The 19,815-nt window shown below is 39.9% G+C and overlaps 1 protein-coding gene across 3 annotated transcripts in view; it reads left to right on the forward strand.

The window, feature by feature from the left end:
* The window catches only part of Iqub (IQ motif and ubiquitin domain containing), a 60,949-nt gene extending 41,960 nt beyond the window's left edge, over window positions 1-18,989 (forward strand). For all 3 annotated transcript variants that reach the window (XM_040728522.1, XM_040728521.1, XM_040728523.1), the window contains 5 exons: window positions 4,084-4,254; window positions 11,432-11,608; window positions 13,682-13,930; window positions 14,461-14,646; window positions 18,189-18,989. In XM_040728522.1, the coding sequence (XP_040584456.1) occupies window positions 4,084-4,254; window positions 11,432-11,608; window positions 13,682-13,930; window positions 14,461-14,646; window positions 18,189-18,371 (966 nt within the window). In that variant the 3' untranslated portion in view covers window positions 18,372-18,989. The remainder of the gene's footprint in view (window positions 1-4,083; window positions 4,255-11,431; window positions 11,609-13,681; window positions 13,931-14,460; window positions 14,647-18,188) is intronic.
* Window positions 18,990-19,815: the final 826 nt, after the last annotated feature.

Genomic DNA, 19,815 nt, shown 5'->3' on the forward strand with positions numbered 1-19,815 from the left:
CAGCTAAGTGGAATTTATTACGCCTCTATTTCTGAAGCAATTTAAGAGCATGATTGTTGTACATCTCTTATTATAGCCAAAGCATTCAGAGAAAAAAAGGAACTATGAAGGAGAAATAAGCAAAGTTGACATTTTCCCTCATCAGAGTAAAAAAAAAAAAAAAATCCCAAAACCTTAAGGACTGAAATCAAAGAAGAAGTCTGTACTTGAAGATGAAGTTATCAGTGCTGGCAGAAGCACAGCCAAAGATAAAAACAGCTTTGCTGAACAGATATAGATCTTGTTTGTGCCAGCTCCTGGGAACTGGCACTTCATACATAGGATTATCTGATTATATCATTCAGTTCTCTTTAATCTGACTAACTCCTGTTTATTCTCTTGGTTTCATTTTAGGTATGGTTTTCTTAGGAGTTAAGTGCTTTACAGACAGCCTACCCTTGCCTATTTATCTGTAGCTATCAGCCATGCTCATTCTCTACTTCAATTAGTTATTTTCTTATCTTTATATCCCATGAGATATGAGAGCTTTTGAAATCAGGACATTTTATTTATTCCATGCCCAGTGCACTAATTAGTGTAGACCCAATAAGTATTTGCTAGCTGAATGAGCGAGCACTGTAGACTCTATGAAATATACAAAATTCCCTGGGAAATTTATTTTTTATGACCTTTTAGTAAAATAAAATTAAAATTATAAAATACTTATTGAACAACTGAGATCCAATTTCCTTTGCCATGAGTTACTGAAACAGAGATACTGCGTGTGTGTGTGTGTGTGTGTGTGTGTGTGTGTTTATAATTGTAAAGGATTTCAAATGTAAGTGATGCTAAGGGTTCCAGCTATAGTACTAGAGAGCATTTCTTGGAACGTGTAAAGCTTGAAGGATTTGGATCTACATTTGAAAAAACCCAAGATATTATTGTAGTGTCTTGCATTCCCTAGAGCCACAAAAAGTCAGTAATTGTGATCAACATTCATTTGCAAGTAGAATTAAATAGTGTAGCAACTGCCAACATATAATAAATTATACAAAGTAGGCAAGTTACCAGCCTGCAGAGTAAACGCTACCATCCTTACTAATGGTAGAGAAGAAATTACATTTTATAGAGTCATGCTGAGGAAATTCGCATATGAAGATTAAGATACTAGTTAGATTTGAGAATATTACAGATGAAATTTAGCATTATAATTATTCCTTAAAACTTAAAAAATGAGCTGTGAAAGAGGCATTGTAATTGAGCAAAATACTCAGTGTCTCTTTCAGTTGTAAAATTACATTATTTCTAATTGATAACAATGAAAGTATCTTAATATTAACCCATTTTACTTTTGTAACTCTTCAGCCAGCTCAGCTCTAACCCGCCAGCTGTGTAACTAACATTACCTAATGCTCTGTTTCTACGGTGACATGAATCAGCCAGGTATAGTGCTGCTGCTTGCCATTCTCCAGATACAGGCTTGAACCAAGAATCTGAAATTTCTACTGGAGATTACTAGATCTAAGCAACTTTTATTTTTCCCGTAACTGTAAGGATACTGTTGTTTTGAAAACATAGCAAATATAATTGTAAGGTGCAGCTTTGTATTTCCTCCATCTAGCATGCTAACAATGGAGGTAAGTTGATGCTATAACTAAAATTTCCACTGTAAACTATCTTTCTCCGTGCAGCTAGTATCTATCACTGTGGATATCTAATGATTTTCTCCTACACATAGAGAACATGGCTTAACTTAAAAATCAAACCACATCTAAGATTTAAATGGTTGCAGTTATGTTATAAATCTGGATACAAGGACCCTGAAACAATGACTAATTAGCCTACGAAAACATTCAATATCTAAAAGGCCAGCAATTGTGACCAACACAGGCTTGCTTCTGAATGACTATGATCAGGCAAAGAAACAGAGCAACTTTTCCTCTAAAGCAAAAAAGAAAACAAATAGTGAGTGACTCCCAAGGGATATCTAGCTGAATTCTCTGCTCTTAAACTCTTGGTAGGAGGAGACGGATCAGTGCTAAGTATAGTGTGGCATCCTTAAAAGCCGTTCCCAGTTCTACATCCAGTAGACAGTTCAGACCCCATGCTGTGTCTCTGACTTCGTAGCCTGGGAATCCTTAGTTGAATGTTAGGGCAAGTGATCCTGATCGCCCTCAATTCAGGATGTACATTAGGCTGGGGTGCTCTATGCCATATTTGTCAGTAGAAAGTGAGAATTTTTGCCAGCAATTGGTTAGTAGTGATCATAGTACTGTTAAGACAGCTGCCCCTCATGTGTGCAAAAGATTGATTCCCAGATCCTGTGGATACTAAAATTCACAGCTACTCCAGTCCTGTATGAAAGGACACTGTGCTTTCTGTAACATATGTACATCCCTGTGTAGTTCAAGTTATCCCCTGATTCTTTCTTTTTAAGTGCTGGAGACTGTAATTAGGGCTATATGTTTGCTAGGTAAGCACTCTGCCACTGAGCTGCACCCCTGTTCCAGATGACTTTTAATATCTAATATAATATAAATATTTTTTGTTGTTGTTCTGACTTGTTTAGGGAGTAATGACAAGAAATAAAAGGGTCTATATATGTTCTGCATAGATTTCAGTTTTTTTTTTTTGAGGCAGTCCTCATGTAGCCTAAGATGGTCTCCAACTAACTATGTAGGAGCTGGTCTTGAACTCTTCTTCTTCATGCCTCCACCTCCCAAGTGCTGGGATTGTAGACATGTGGCATCATGTTCAGCTGGGTACAATTCTTTTAGAAGTATTTTTGACCTGTGATTCGTTTAATTTGAGGATGCAGAACACACAGATACAGAGGCCAGCTGCAGAGATGTTTCACTGTGGAAACCTGCTATGTGAAGAACTTTGCATTTACTACAGACTTTTTCTATGTAAGACACTAAGACATAACTCACACACACCCTTTCTGAGAGACCTGTAGGCCTTTAAATATTAAGGGTTACCACCACAAATGCTCTATGAAGTTTATTTTCAATTGGTAAGGCACATGACCAGAACACATGAATACATAGTCAATGTAGAGCTAGGAAGATAATAAAAAATACATGCTAAATGTATGGCGTCCTCCCTGTGGAGTCAGTGAATAGTTCTTAATACAGATAAAGCCATTCATCATGCCAAATAATATAAATCAGCTCCCAACTTTCAGTTTTAGAGATGTGTTTGCCCTTCTGCAGACCAAACAAATGTCCATGCCCCCCCCAATGTCTTTATATGATTTACAGTGGCCTCCTGTATTGCAGAGGTATCTTAAATGTTTTTAAAAGATATAATTTTCAACATGTTTATGTGCATGAGTTTATGTGCAGCACACGTCAGTGGGAGCCTGTGGAGACCTGAAGATTTGGATCTTCTGGAACAGGAATTACAGGTGATTGTGAGCTACCATGTGGGCGCTGGGAACTTATCTGGACCTCAGGCCTCTGTAATAGCCACGAGTATGCCTAACCAGTGAGCTATCTTCCCAGGATTCATCAGATTTGGATTCGTCTTCCTCAGGGAGTCATCAGACTTGCTTATGTGATATGCTCAGTGGAGTCCAACAATGTCTTGTTCTGTCTTTTTTTCCCTCCCCAACAAGAGAGTTTTAGATACTCTGTTCAGCCCATAGTAAGATGTTTCAGTCCAGAGCTCCGTGAGTTTAGACCTCAGTGGTAGAGTCCTTACCTAGCATATAAGAAAGCCCATGTTTGGCTTGGTGAGGTAGCTGTCTGCTCTTCCAGAGGTCCTGAGTTCAATTTCCAGCAACTACATGGTGGCTCACAACCATCTGTAATGAGATCTGATGCCCTCTTCTGGCCTGCAGGTGTACATGTGGACAGAATACTGTATACATAATAAATAAATAAAGTTAAAAAAAACCCAAACTCAATCTGTAGTTCATCAAAGATAAATAAATGGGTAAATATTCTACTTTTCCATGGTCTAGAAATTCTCCAATTATCTTCCTTAAATTTTAGCAATGCTTTTAGTTATGACTTAAGACAGATTTCTAGTGAATGGAACAAACTTATTATTTTTGGTCTTTAATTAACTATAATTTGCAACTATAATGTTATTTTCAAGTGTTCAGCTCCAAAGGTCTGGAGGAGACCTGATGGCAATACCATTGAAATGGACACACAGTTCACTATAAGAGCCAGAGAATTGCAGAGCATCTACAGCTGTATCATGTTGAAAGACCTTTCTCAGGACGAGAGGCTGGATATACTCCTGACACTGAAGCACACTGTGAAGGTATGTGTGTCCCCTGCCACACTGTGAAGTCTGTCTGTCCACTGTCACACTGTGAAGTCTGTCTGTCCACTGTCACACTGTGAAGTCTGTCTGTCCACTGTCACACTGTGAAGTCTGTCTGTCCACTGTCACACTGTGAAGTCTGTCTGTCCACTGTCACACTGTGAAGTCTGTCTGTCCCCTGTCACACTGTGAAGTCTGTCTGTCCACTGTCACACTGTGAAGTCTGTCTGTCCACTGTCACACTGTGAAGTCTGTCTGTCCACTGTCACACTGTGAAGTCTGTCTGTCCACTGTCACACTGTGAAGTCTGTCTGTCCACTGTCACACTGTGAAGTCTGTCTGTCCACTGTCACACTGTGAAGTCTGTCTGTCCCCTGTCACACTGTGAAGTCTGTCTGTCCCCTGTCACACTGTGAAGTCTGTCTGTCCACTGTCACACTGTGAAGTCTGTCTGTCCACTGTCACACTGTGAAGTCTGTCTGTCCACTGTCACACTGTGAAGGTGTGTCTGTCCACTGTCACACTGTGAAGGTGTGTCTGTCCCCTGCCACACTGTGAAGTCTGTCTGTCCCCTGTCACACTGTGAAGTCTGTCTGTCCCCTGTCACACTGTGAAGTCTGTCTGTCCACTGTCACACTGTGAAGTCTGTCTGTCCACTGTCACACTGTGAAGTCTGTCTGTCCACTGTCACACTGTGAAGGTGTGTCTGTCCCCTGCCACACTGTGAAGTCTGTGTGTCCCCTGCCACACTGTGAAGTCTGTCTGTCCACTGTCACACTGTGAAGTCTGTCTGTCCACTGTCACACTGTGAAGTCTGTCTGTCCACTGTCACACTGTGAAGGTGTGTCTGTCCACTGTCACACTGTGAAGTCTGTCTGTCCCCTGCCACACTGTGAAGTCTGTCTGTCCACTGTCACACTGTGAAGTCTGTCTGTCCACTGTCACACTGTGAAGGTGTGTCTGTCCACTGTCACACTGTGAAGTCTGTCTGTCCACTGTCACACTGTGAAGTCTGTCTGTCCACTGTCACACTGTGAAGTCTGTCTGTCCACTGTCACACTGTGAAGTCTGTCTGTCCACTGTCACACTGTGAAGGTGTGTCTGTCCACTGTCACACTGTGAAGTCTGTCTGTCCCCTGCCACACTGTGAAGTCTGTCTGTCCACTGTCACACTGTGAAGTCTGTCTGTCCACTGTCACACTGTGAAGTCTGTGTGTCCACTGTCACACTGTGAAGTCTGTCTGTCCACTGTCACACTGTGAAGTCTGTCTGTCCACTGTCACACTGTGAAGTCTGTCTGTCCACTGTCACACTGTGAAGGTGTGTCTGTCCACTGTCACACTGTGAAGTCTGTCTGTCCCCTGCCACACTGTGAAGTCTGTCTGTCCACTGTCACACTGTGAAGTCTGTCTGTCCACTGTCACACTGTGAAGTCTGTCTGTCCACTGTCACACTGTGAAGTCTGTCTGTCCACTGTCACACTGTGAAGTCTGTCTGTCCACTGTCACACTGTGAAGGTGTGTCTGTCCACTGTCACACTGTGAAGTCTGTCTGTCCACTGTCACACTGTGAAGTATGTCCACTGTCTTTCTTAGGTTTCAAGTCAAGGTCACCATCAATAAAAAGGTCAGCTGGATACTGGAATCACGAGTTCCTTCCCTTCCTCCCTTCCTTCCTTCCTCCCTCCCTCCCTCCCTCCCTCCCTCCCTCCCTCCCTCCCTCCCTCCCTCCCTTCCTTCCTTCCTTTTGACAGGGTTTCTCTGTGTGACAGCTGTGGCTGTCCTGGAACTAGCTTTGTAGACCAGGCTGACCTCTAACTCATAGAAACCCACTTGCCTCTTCCTCCCAAGTGCTGGAATTAAAGGTGTGTGTCACCACTGCCGGGCAAGTTCTCTTTCTTTATGTAATTATAAAGTGTGGGAAGCTTTTCGGGGCTGCAGTCGGAGTCAGCTGATCTGCTCATGGGTTCGTACCTGAGAGGGGGAGTGTGGATAAAGAAGAGGCTAGCTAAAGACATTAACGGAAAACACAGAGACACCGGATAAGATCAGGAGGGCAATTCAGTCAATACGGAGTGCCTCAAGTTTATTTTTCATCACTCTTAAACACCTTAACTGAAAAGGGGAGCATGGTATCATGTATATGGAACAAACAGACTTTTCTTCCTCAAATTTCCAAGGAGTCAGTAACTACACCTTACATGAAATTTCTCGTTATCTGACCTAGAGGGTCAAGAGTAAACACACCTCAGATTAAGTCTGTTGTTATTTAGATAAGACACCCAAGGCTAAGATCAAACATCCTACTGTAGCCCCACCTTTGACCTTTAGGCCTTATGACTTACTAAGGGCAGTTTTGAACTCTCTGACCTTTAGTCAGGAGTGGTGTCATCTTTATGGACCCCGACAATAAAGTTATTAATAAATGCTTGCATACATGAAATTATATAAACAGCTAAGTTATTTTGTTAATTTGGGAATAGGAATGACTTATGAATTAATACTTAACTGAAACCTCTCAAAGTCCGTGCTATGTCAGTGACAATCAGGCACAAAGCCGTGGGTCTGATTTGCAGCCTTGAAAAAATTATGTACATATCTTATGATGACGTAACAACATGTATACATAGTGTATTCAAATGGAAATTCATCTTTATGTAGCCATGTAAACATACGGTTTTAAAAATAATGTAAGCCATGTAAGTCATGATTTTAAAAACGGAATTAAAAAACAGCAATTGTTTTCTACATTTTGGACAGTTTTCAATGAAAAACTGCCCTTAGTCATTACAAATTTTGTTTTATCTATTGCTACTGTTTGTGCATCTGTGTTACATGTATGTAACATATGTAGAGGGACTCCTGTCCTGCATGCCATGTGCTCAGGGCAGCAAGAAAAGACCCCTGATCGGCGCCACTTTCTCAGGTGGGTAAGGACAGAGGAAGAGATAGGTGGGCCAGCGTCTGGCTGTGGGCTCAGCCGAGAGTGCGTATGTAGAGGTCACAGGATAATTTTCAGGACTGATTTTCTCTTTCCTCCCTCCCAGATGGGTAGATGGAAGACAAGTCATCAAGCTTGTCTTGCAAGTGCTCTTACCACTGAGTCACCTAGGTGCTCTGTTTTTAGTGGTTATAAAGCCATCTAGCGTCTTTTCTCCAGCCATCCCCCCCACGCAAAAAAAAAAAAAAAGATATAGACGTGTTTGTCTTTACTCCCTCACATACTATTTATTTTCTGTTTTAAATGAAAGTTGTATAGTGGATGTCATGGGTCAGATTTCCTCGAGAAATAGGCTCTGAGAAGGATTTGAATTCAGAAGTTTCCCTGGGCATCCTTGAATATAGAAAGTAGATAGAAAAAAATGTTCATGTTTTAAAGAAGGAACCTCCAGGATCATTCGGACACGAAGAGCGGGCACAATCGCGTCAGTTTCGCCAAAACTCTGAAGCTGGGCATGCCGTGAGGATTTGCCCGGTGTCAGAGCAAGGGTCAGGACTGATCGCTTGTTTCACTGAATTAAGGGTGTGAGTTTGCCCTGGCAAACTAAGCAGCTTTCACCAAATGACTGAGTTGAGTGTTGTCTTCCCACGATTCACCAGGAGGGGGCGAGTGAGAACTTCCAGTCCGGGGCTACAGAACACAGGCAGCTAGCTGCTGCTTGGATCTACTTTCTTGGTGATCTGTTCCTCCGATTTGGATCGATCTTTCTCTTTTCCTGAATAAAATTATAGTAGTGAGGTTAATGAGCAAAGTACAGACCCTATTGTACTTACAGGCATCAAGGCCTCAACAGACTCCCCTGTTTTCCCTCTGATATTCCTTTTAATGTTTCCCCACCCTGGATTAGCAGGGATTCTTCCCAAGGTTCCTGTCCCTCCGTGGGGTTTAAGAGCTCTAGAACACAGGGCAATATGCTCTTTTCTCAAAATTATGCAAGTGTTCACCAGGGGATGCCCAGACCTGAGTGCCAAGCACACATTTCTTATCCCCAGGGGGCGGGGTAATAACGCCTCCAGTGTCTTTTGGAACCAGAGTCAGTTACCTTTAAAAGGATGTGGACACTATCCTCTCCAGATCTCCTGACCTGGAGAGAAGTAGAGCTCAGAGGAGTAGTGTATCCTCTACTGGAAGCTGTTTAACTTAGGAATTAGGACCTTTAAACTTGAATTGCCCCAAGTATAAGGCACAGGAGGCAAAATATCTTCAAGAAGTAAGTGGGACCTTCCCTGTCCCTGCTCCTGCTACCCCCAGGTGAGGGCAGCTTCAGAGGTTCCACTTGGTCTTTCTGGTTACACTGCCTCACAGCTCAAGGCGATCGGAGCAAAGGAGGCCATGCCAACTTCGACATATATTCCATTCCAAGTACACAATCACAGAGCAGACTAATAATCTCTCTCTCTCTCTCTCTCTCTCTCTCTCTCTCTCTCTCTCTCTCTCTCTCTCTCTCTCTCTCTCTCTCCTCTCTGAACTTCTTGTATCTCTTTTGTGAGCTCGACCCAGGCCAGAAATCCATTTGATTTTCATTCCCATTTATTCCCGATTCACATAGAAATCATGGGGCTTTTTTCCTCTGTAGTTGATTACTTATTTGATTCAGAATGTTCCTGAGATGACACATGACATCATGCTGGATTTTGGACTAATATAGTAGTTATCTTCAGCCAAGATGGTTGTGTTTCAGAAGTGGGCAATCTCAGAGGGAGAGAGGGATGGAGGGAGAGAGGGACAGAGAGAGAGACAGAGAGAGAGAGAGAGAGAGAGAGAGAGAGAGAGAGAGAGAGAGAGAGAGAGCAAGCGAACTAGCTAGCATTAGTAAAGAATTGTTGTCTTCTACATGCCATAGCTAGCAGTGGTTCAATCCTGGGGGGTGGTCTGGGAACCACACTTCATTTGTGCAAGTTATATGCTTTCCGTGTTCCTAAAGGGGGGAGGCATTCCAATATCACTAGGACCAGCAGTACTCTTGCATTAGACAGCTCCAAATGAAAGTAATCTTAGGCATATATCATTGGAATTGCTGGCATATTAAATGAGGGAATTCAGATAGTGTTTTGTTTCTAAATTGTGTTTTAGTTCTTGAAGATAAGCTCTTAGCAGCTTCTCCTTTTGTGACATAATTGTGACATAATGTGACATTAATTGTTTATGAGTGATCATCTATGTGAAAGAATTAAAGTTTGGACATAAAGAATGGATTAAATAACTGGGTGGTCAGTCAGTTTTGCCATCAGGGTGACCCACAGTTTCAAGCAAGTGCATATAGATGACTCAATAAAAAACAGTGTTTCACTAAAAATAGCAACTGGAAAAATACTGGCTGCATTTAACTCTATCTAACCAACTCACTTGTTGACAAGCCTGAGAATTTTACAGTCATAACTGTAGATAGCCCCTTTGGGTTCTTTGTCCCTTAACTGCGTAGAACTCTTCTGTTGAGAAAAGTCAGAACCCCAACACACAAGGATCTTAAGACACACTACAGAGTTCAATAACTAGCTCATAGGTTTTGTGCATCTCTGCCTGTCGGGGAGGAGAGGCATGGGTTGCTTTTACCCTGGGTTACTGATGTAAAGATGCTGGTGTTGTAAACAGCCTTGGCAGAAACCTTCTTAGATAGCAAAAGAGAAGCAAAGTTGAGAGACAAGAAATAAGGACGTTTCTAGAGGGTCATGTAATGACCAGGTTGGCAAAGAGAGAAAGAGAGCACGTGTAGGGAATCCTCCTACCTGGTAATTAGGGACAATCCCCAGTTAACTAAAGAGGCCAAGGATGAATTCCAAAGATGACCCGTGTATCTGAATTTGTTTAACCTAAACTATTGGGATGAAATTTATTTAACAATATTTTGAAGCAAGATAAAGATATAAACATAACTCATTCTGACTAAAATAAGCTTAAATATCATTAAGTAAGCTACTTGAAGATGTATATGTGTATCTGTTTACTCAAATATGTACTAAGAAAGACCAATGAATTTTAAACCTGGTTATACACTAGAATCACATAGAGCTTCAGAGACAGACAGACAGACACATACACAGAGGGGGAGAAGAGGGAGGGACTGAGACAGAGAGAGACAGATAGAGAGACTGACTATGAGTATGAATAAGGTCTAGACACCATTTCAGAGACACTAACTTATATCCTTAGGCATGGAAGCCCTATTAATGAAAATCTATTCATTTTCTTCAAGGCCCTTCTAAAAGGCTTCCAGGATGAAGCACTACTACTTTCACACTTTCAATTTAATTTGTTAATGTTAGCAAATGTCTAGAAAAAGTAGGAAAGAGCATTGTTTTACAGTCGCTCTCTGCCCATTGTCTCCCCCACAGAAACTGTATAGCATCTGTTTTCCCCCAGACAGGGAATACACTTATCTCTGTTTCACTGCTTACAAATATAGTTAAGCCCTTAATTCTCACCTGAAGTTTCCTTGTTTGTTCAAACTACTCAGTTTCAGCACTTTAGTAAAAAGTGTTGGACGACACAATTGGCATGTGGAAATAGATACATAGTTTAGTAGTGCTGAACAGGGTATTCCACCATTGCTAAACTATGTATTCAGTGACCTTCTATACCCCAGTGTGCTCCTTTCTTTCCTCCTCCTAGACTTCCTTCTGTGTCCTTGAAGTGATCGCCAGCAGTGGACAGTAGTTTTCATGGGTGTCTTTCCTTTGATTCTTCTTAATGGTTTTGCTTCTTCTGCACAAGCCTATAAATAATTTGGTTCAGCGTTTCTACTTTTGACCCTTAGTGAAATTACACTGTGTGTAACAATTTGTATCTGGTTCACTTTGCTGACTTCATAAGACTTCAGTGTTAAGATTTACAGCTATCATATAGCTTGCTCATTTCCATAAAGTCCATTATATTGGTAAGCTATGATTTATTTATACATTCAATTTGCTTATGAATAGTTATTTGTAACCTTTGGCTACTGTGAAGTAGCTTTTTAGATACAGTTCTCTAATGGACTTGTGCAAAGAACTGCTGGGTTATAACTTACACATTATCAAGCCAACTATTTAATGATACTTTGGTCCCCAATAAGTTGTACCAAATTTTACTTCTGTCAGCTTTTAAAATGTTTTAGAACTGGAATTCCTGTTTGTTTAGTATTTTCAAAAATAGAGATTTAAAATAATTATACTGAGTACTTTTATGTTTTGTATAGGAACATGAATGTAAACTGACCCAAGAAATCCTAGAATTGATTGACAGAGAAGTTGACCTTATGATGAGAGGAGTCAAACCTCACAATCTTGAAGGACTCAGAAAAAGGATTACGACACTCTTTTTTCACTACATCAAAACGCCTCTGTTTAATCCCGAAGTTGCAAGATACCTTAAGGTACTCTCCTTACTGTACTTATTTTCAAAGTGCCAAGATTTTATATCATTAATCGAAAGATATTCAGTGTCTGCTTCTACACTTTATACAAATCTAAGCAAGACCATCACTAGGTGAGACCTCTGCATTTAGTAATGTTGATAGACTCAACTTTCCCATTGTCCTCTTCTTTGTATGAAATTTCTGCCTTGAATTCTTTTCTGAGAGCCGAATTGACTTTCCGGTTGCTGCACAGAGTTGAAGACACAGTGATCTCTCATTTGCCCCCTCCTGCAGTGCTATGCTCTGTTTGCTCCAGCCAACTCTTATTCATTTTCAAAAACCAAACTCCTGCTACTTCACTCTCATGAGGCCTCAGTTGGCCTTTCCACCTCTAAAATTCTCCCATCGTTCTTGTCTGTCTTCCTCTGGCATTTAGAATGCAAGTGTAAGTATCAGCAATTGGATTCATGAAGCCAGCTTGAAGAACTCCAAATGGAGCTTGTATTTGAGTTAAATTATGTCTCCTCACTCCAGTGTCATTATGTTTCTGGGAGCTTTGTATACCTCACTATCTTCTTACTACACTATTTAACCCACTTTAGTAAATTGGGAAGTTTCATTAAAGAGTCATAGTTGTAGGATTTTTTCTTTTTTCTTTTCAGAATTATAACCCAGGGCATTGACTATCTTTAGATTTTTGGAAAAGCAAAAACCTCAAAATATAGACAAAAATCTATAAAAACAAAATGTCCTTATTATTCATATTCTGTTTATTTAGTTAGAAAATGATTGTGCTGTTCAAAAGACTGGAAGAAACGTTTCCCATTGTATTACTTCAGTTATAACCAGCCCAGTCTAGGATATGGACAGAGTGATTACAATGATCCCCAGGTATCTGAGAGTCAGTCACTGTGCCTCCATCCTATGCTCCTACCAGCTACTCCTCTCCATAGTGGACTAGTTATGATCATAGCAGGTACTTTCAGCAGAACCCGTGTAGGCAGCTGGACAGCTATGGACAGCAGAGTAGCTATGGTCAACAGAGTAGCTATGGGCAGCAGCCTACCTCTAGTTACCTCCCTCAGACTGGATCCTACAGAGCAGCAGCTATGGGCAGCAGAGTTCATTGCGATGGAACAGATGGGAGGGAGACGAGGTGGACATGGAGGACTGGGGAGAATGGGTAATGGCAAGCACTATCGGGAATGTAGAGACCAGCCCTACTAGAGAGACCCACAGAGCTGCATTGATGACCAGATTTAGTTTTTAAACCAGAAAATGTTTTAAATTTATAATTCCAAATTTGTAATGTTGAGCACAGCATTATGATTATTCCTTGTTTTTAGTTACTTTAGTATTTTCACCATTTCTGAAGAAATGTTAAAGCAAGTTAAATGGTTTAAAAAAAGGACCATGATACTTCTTTTGTACCTAACAAATCAGCTTTACTTCAGGGAGCAACAGTTGCCTTCTGTCCTCTCCTGGAATTTTGTCACTCTAAGCTTTATCATTGGGGCTTTGAAACATTTTATGTTATTTTTCTTACACGACAAAGGTTAGTCAAGGCCATTTTCTTGTTAGTTTTATCAACTGTTTTTCATACTTGAAAGAAAAATCTACACTGAATTTGCAGAGTCAGACAGTCTCTGCAAAGATCTTAGGTCAACAGCAATAAGATAAACGTTACCCTCTGCCTCTTCCACTTGAATCGATTTATTTCCCTTCCACATCACTCAGGAAACAGCTTTCAATACAATATTGAATGAGATCGCTGAGTGCAGATAGCCATCCCTCGTTCCAAGTAATAGTCAAAAAGAATGTATTTTTTAAATGTACTAAGAGTCAGAACCTTGATTTTCTAAATACTCTGCCATCATCTGTCCAGGGGTTAGAGAGTAACACAGATTTTTAATACGTTGATCAGGAAAATGAATCTTCCCAGGAATTTAAATCTTATACAGAGTAGGCAGTTAAAAGGCAAAATAGGACTTTTTAAAGTAACTAGTTTTAGAATTAATTCTAAGCAGTCTTCCGTGTTTCTGTTTAGCATGTGGCTTGGATTTTTATCATTTTTTATTTTTTCCTATTTAGGTCCCTCAAGACCCACTGAAGTTTTATGATAAGATTTATTTTTGCCACAGTTGCCAGTTGTATTTGCCGTCTGTGGAATTTTCTGTGTCACCCACCTCACGCCGTGTGTACCGCTGCCGTCACTGTGTGCACCTTGAGAATGAGACTGAAAAACGGGAATCGTTTTTGAAGTACAAGTGTTTACTTCAGCGGCTCTATTACTCAGAAGTTGAGTATGGGGATGACTCTCAGATTGCTTTCCTCATGCAGGTACGATCTATAAGGATGGCAGTCATGAAATACACCAGTCAGAGAGCCTGTCTCCTAAGGGGCTGTATTGACATGAAGTTCAATACATTTGAACATAGTTTTGTCTGGGAAACATTACATGGGGTTTCCTAAAGCAGAGACCTGTGGCATTCCTGAGTTTCATGCACAGATATGCTCTTGGTATTTAAGTTCTGTACTATGCTCTGAAAACTCCCTGGCAAATTAGGCATTGCATCCTAGAACAGAAGGTAGATGTTTAAAAAGAATGACAGCAAGTATGATGGAATATGCTAGCTACAGGAGACTAGTAGTCATAGAGCATGAGACATCTGATAGCAGACTTTGTGTGGTCGATTGAAAGATGACAAAGTTTGGGCTGTGGCTCAAGAAAGAAAAGTCTTTTGAATGATGTTCCCTTTTGAAATATTCACTCAGCATGATTTAATTGCTTTCCCAAGTAATATGATGATATTTAAACCATTTATTTAGAAGGAAACAAAATTACTGTTCAACATTATTTTGGCATGTAGCTCCAAGATATTAAGTACTTGACAGAGAACATCTGGGCCTCCCAGTCCATCCTCAGTGCCTGGGATGATCTCAATGACCTGGTCATGGTCAGGTGGGATAAGAAGATGGAGTGGTCTCCCTGGAATTGCATTCTTCTCACCAAGGATGAAGCGGTAGCTCATCTCAAGCTACAGAGTATTGAGCAGGTAAGGTGCTGTATTCTGAAATTTTAACTTAGCCAATGGGGTTATAACAGGCATGTTGAATACCCTTTAATATACCAATGACTGTCTGAAGAGACCCATATATGGGGTGAAAATAGCAAAATAATGTGGATGTTGTGTATTGCAGATGTGAAAATGAAAAGAAAGGTAAGGTATATTGGGCTAAGGATGAGAGATGTGAATATATAAGCATCTAACATTACCTTACCCTCTTCTAACAAGTTTGGGCACATTCGTTTCACAGTGAGTTCTGTGAAGGCCTTCGTTTCACTTATGTGTTTCTATCTCTTTAATACCTATAATAATAATGCCTGTTGAAGACCAGGAATTTGACAAGTATTTGTTGACTAACCCTTGACCAGCATGTGGGGGCCACAGCTAGCAAAATGGCAACTTGTACATCCACTATGGAAATCCTCAACATCCTAGTGCTAGAACTACCATGTGATTCAGCTATGCTATTTCCTGAGTATATGCCTGATGGAATCTAAGTCTGAATGCCACAAGAGGCCACAATTTTTCTGTGGCATTCTTCATCACAGATAAGATATGGAATTAACCTAGGCCCAATCAACTGATGAATGGATATACATATATTATGCTGTGTGTATTTGCTTTATAATCAGAACACAGTGTTAAAGTAAGTATATGACATCCTTGTCTGAAGATACCATGATGAAATTATTTTGCATGTTAATTTAAAACAAATAAGCATCTGTATAATGAATAATGCTTGTTACCAATATATAAATATTATGAGACCCAGAGTTTATCCTTTGATTTATTGGCAGGAGTTTGCCTTAAAAAGTACTCAACTGTCAAATAAATTCTATTCATAACTTTATGATCTAAACAGCATTCATATTGATGAGATTCCATTCTTCTATTTGCTTCCACCTAACTAAGAGTGGAAAAGCGCTGCAAAACTTAACTACTACTTAATTTCAGTGACTTACAAGATGAAATCTGTAATGCATTCTGATGAATAAACTTGAGGGGCCCTTAAAGCCTTCCTAGAGGGCTCCATTTACACTCAGCAAGTGCAATGCCAGGAGCTAGCTCAAGTCTCTCTCAATTTATTATATGACTGTATTTTTAACTCTGTGCACAAGATGCAGCTAAAGGAGAGTAAAACAATGACGTCAAATGCAGTCATTCTGAACAGTGCTGTCCCAAGCAAGATGCTACTGTTGTTTGTTTTCGAAAGGGAGGTCAAGGAAATTATATAGAGAGGAAACTAGTTACAATTTTAGCCTTTCTCAATAATTTTTGAATTCTAAGAAGCCAGGCTATGAAAAATTCACTATAGGGATTGAAAGAAAGGGCAGAAAGAAATTGAAGCTATGTTAAATGTTATATTTAGTAAACTAAGCTGCTTCATAAATATTTAATCACTGGAAGCACAGCCAGTACCAGCGATATCATTTCATCTAGGACCTGTGATGAAACTGAAATTCATTCCCAAAGCTGATATTCCAGTTCTTCTTCAATTAATCTACACAACTCCTTTGTGTACCTAATCAAATCACTGAAGTCTCAAATTAAATGTTTCATTCAGGAGCATTTCTAATCTCAGGACGCCAGTCTTTCTGAATTCTGCGAGTGGCTCTAATGCCAAGCCTTTCCCTCTCTCTACAACCTCCAGTGTGTGCTGTCCTGTAAGCCTTACTGTCCATTCCTTTCTGAACAATTCAAGTTTTTGCAGCAAATCAAAACATTTCCAGACATAGACACTGGCTTTCCTTGAGTCAACAACAGAGCAAAGAAGCAAACACAAGCACAAAACAGCAACAGCAACCACTGCCATAAAACCACCATCACCATAACCACCACCACAACCACTGTAACTACCTCCACCACCATGACAACCACCACCACCACAACAACAACAAAAACTGCCACCACCATGACCACCACCACCACCACCATCATAACAATTGCCACCATTGCCACCACCATCACAGAGTATAAAGTGATCTCTATTCCTTGCAGCAAGGCAGAGGAGAAGGACTTCATTTCTGAGAGGGCAGTGTGAGGAGGACTAGGCTCTCTCTCACAGCATGTAAATTGGCTAAAGCTGGGCCAGTGGGTCACTAAAAATCTTCTCTCATGTCCGAGTATCTTCCCTGTGTTTGTCACTATCAAGTTGTGCACACACATGAAGACTGACTATCTTTATGCTATGAAAATTGAGAAGATTGGCTAAAAAAACATGGTGTTAACAAAAAGAGTGAACGTTGCAGTGACCTCATGAAGTAGGATGGGACACATTTTTTAATGCTTTAATGCTCTTGTTTTCTCATCTATAGCAAGGAGATGATGCTGTCTCATCTTAGTGAAGTTTTGGAAACACTAAATGATCTCCACTTAGTGTCTGGCATTAGTTACTTTGGGTAATAACTCTGTCTATGAAAGTACTGTGAGCCAGCTATTTCTACTGCACACTTTCTTGTTCTCAGGACTTTCCTCTTTGGCTTTGTAAAGGTTCTGCAGTGTAAAATGTCTTACTCTCAGAAAATAAAACTTAAGGGAGACATAGGAAGTATTGTGATTGGGTGAATAGACATCTGATTGAGAACATTGAAGAGAATAGCTGATATTTATTAATTTAGCCAGAACTTATTTTGGATATGCCAAATATTGTGTAAAGTGCTGTGAAGGGAAAAAACAGCAACAACAAACAAATGTAATGAACACAATTTTTCATTGTTTCTGTTGCATTTGGGCTCAAATGTAATAAAAGAGTGAGCAAATATATCATGACTTAATCAAATTGGGGTTTTTCTTATGCGATAAGGAGACCAAGGGTGGCAGTTCCTAGCTAGGATGGTGTCTCCACAATGTTTTCAGACACTCAGCTCTTCCAGCCTTTCCCTCAGCTTCCTCTAACTTATGATTCCCCCACCCCGTTCATATGGATCTAGAGTGAAAGATGGTAACTTCATCAGTGTCATGTCTACTGCCCACGTATGGGAAAAGTATAAAGATGCTTGATGCATGAATCTTTCTAAGAATCCACCTTAAAATGTAAGCTTTGTTCAAATGTATGTATGTGTAAGCATATAAATTTGTCACTTGTTACATGCCACTGGAATGAAACATAGAAACCCAGGTATATCCTATCCCATATCAGGTAACTGCTATATATACAAATGGAAGGGAGAAAGAGTATAGAATTAATAACAATAGTTTGGACTTAAGAGAGGGGAGTGAGGGAGAGAGACAGACAGACAGACAGACAGACACACACACACACACACACACAGAGAGAGAGAGAGAGAGAGAGAGAGAGAGAGAGAGAGAGAGAGAGAGAGAGAGAGAGAGAGGAAAGAACATATCCTGGTAGACTTTAAATTGAAGCATCACAAGAACTAAGCCTGAGAGATAAGAGACATAGTGAGAAGAAAATGTATCGTAGGTTGAACTGATAAATATGTCAAACAAACAAATAACAAAGCATACTAAGACATGGTTATATTTCATATGGCAAAATGAAACAGAATTTTATTTTCTTTTATTTACAGGGGTACGAACGCCTTTTTATTCACAAGATCAAGCACAAACATATCCTGGCTAAAAACTATTTTTCACAGATTCCAATGCTGGCTTCACTTATACTTGAAGATGGTGACATAGAAGAGATTAGACGTAAACACTGCACAGACAAGCCACCTAAAGTTATAGAAGCCCGTGAGACTCTCTCTTAGGGGGCTTAGGAGTACCATTCTGATGATGAGCATGTTTTTTCTCTACTAAGAGAGTAAAACAAAAGTCACGGAATATGGAAACAGCTTTTATATTTCCATTGGTATTTGTTTTATTCATAATATTTTAAATTATATGAACAGAAAAAATCTGTATACATGAACCATTGTTGTGTGGTTAGTACTAAATTAATCTGTAATTTTTGTTTCTAGGATTAATAATTAAAGAGAACGTTTTTATCTATTTTCATGTGAAGTTAAAAAAAAACCTAAATGCTTTTTAGTCAAAATACAACAGCCAAACAAAATCTTGTCTTAACTTTCAAAGAAAATAATTTATTTAACATACTTTATGAGTATAATTATTCCATATACATACCTGTATTTTCATATAAGTGCTTGGATTTTTTACTTTTATTGTCTTTTACCTTTTAATCACATAATCCAAGAAAAGAAACTGTAAACAAACAAATCTGCCTTGCATACCATGAAAAAAAAACAGTGGAAATGTTATTTATGGAGGAGACTCCCTGTTGGGAAATGTTGAGATTCTATAAGTAGTATGAACTTGATCAAATCAACTGCCAGTCTACTTCTCAATAAACTCAACAATAACCCTGACTCTATATCTGTCTTGAATCTGTGATGAATGTCGATGCACCCAGAGATGGCACACCAAAAATAGCATGATTCAAGAAGAGTTTTATTTACAAAAGAGCTTGTTCTAAGATAGACATGATGCAGGGACAGAGAAGGAACAGTGCGGGAGTCCAGGGTGAGATCCAGACACACTGAGTCTTTCCCACAGTCCCCAGTACTTGGGAAGGGAGAAGCCAGGGAGCCCTGGCAGAGTGGAAAGGGATAAATAGGTCAATGAGAGGACGAGCAACCAACTCAAGATAACCTCAAGAACCAAAAAATAAACCCTCAGTCTCACACTTCTGCCTTGCTCCAGTTGCCTTCTCCAGTGGGAAAATCTCAAAAGGAAGGAAGCAGAGAATCAAAGGTCAAATGACTTTAGGGTAAAGGACAGGGTAGAGAATGGTTGAACAGACATGGAGGACTAAACAGAAAACACTGGACAAGGAAACAACTGAAAGTGGGATAGAATCAAATAGTGATATTTCACTTATATCACAGAATTGTAGAGAAACATGTATTTTACTCTAATATTTTATAAATGATGCTCTTTCGAGTTTAGAGATCAACAACATCACTATAAATATTTGTTCCATATAAGCACTGATATCTTAGCAACATGTATCTAGCATATCTGCAAATTTTCCTTACACAGCAAGAGCATGACACTTGTCAACTGTCGTTAAGGAGCCAAGCATTTAGAAGAAAACTCTAGAGCACTGTTTCCTTTTTTGATTAATAGTCCAGACAGCCTGAGAACTTTCTTAACAAAACATTCCAGTTGGCACTAGAATAGAACCAAACTGAT

This window comes from Mesocricetus auratus, unplaced genomic scaffold (assembly GCF_017639785.1).
Source record: "Mesocricetus auratus isolate SY011 unplaced genomic scaffold, BCM_Maur_2.0 Super-Scaffold_100019, whole genome shotgun sequence".
NCBI lineage: Eukaryota > Metazoa > Chordata > Mammalia > Rodentia > Cricetidae > Mesocricetus > Mesocricetus auratus.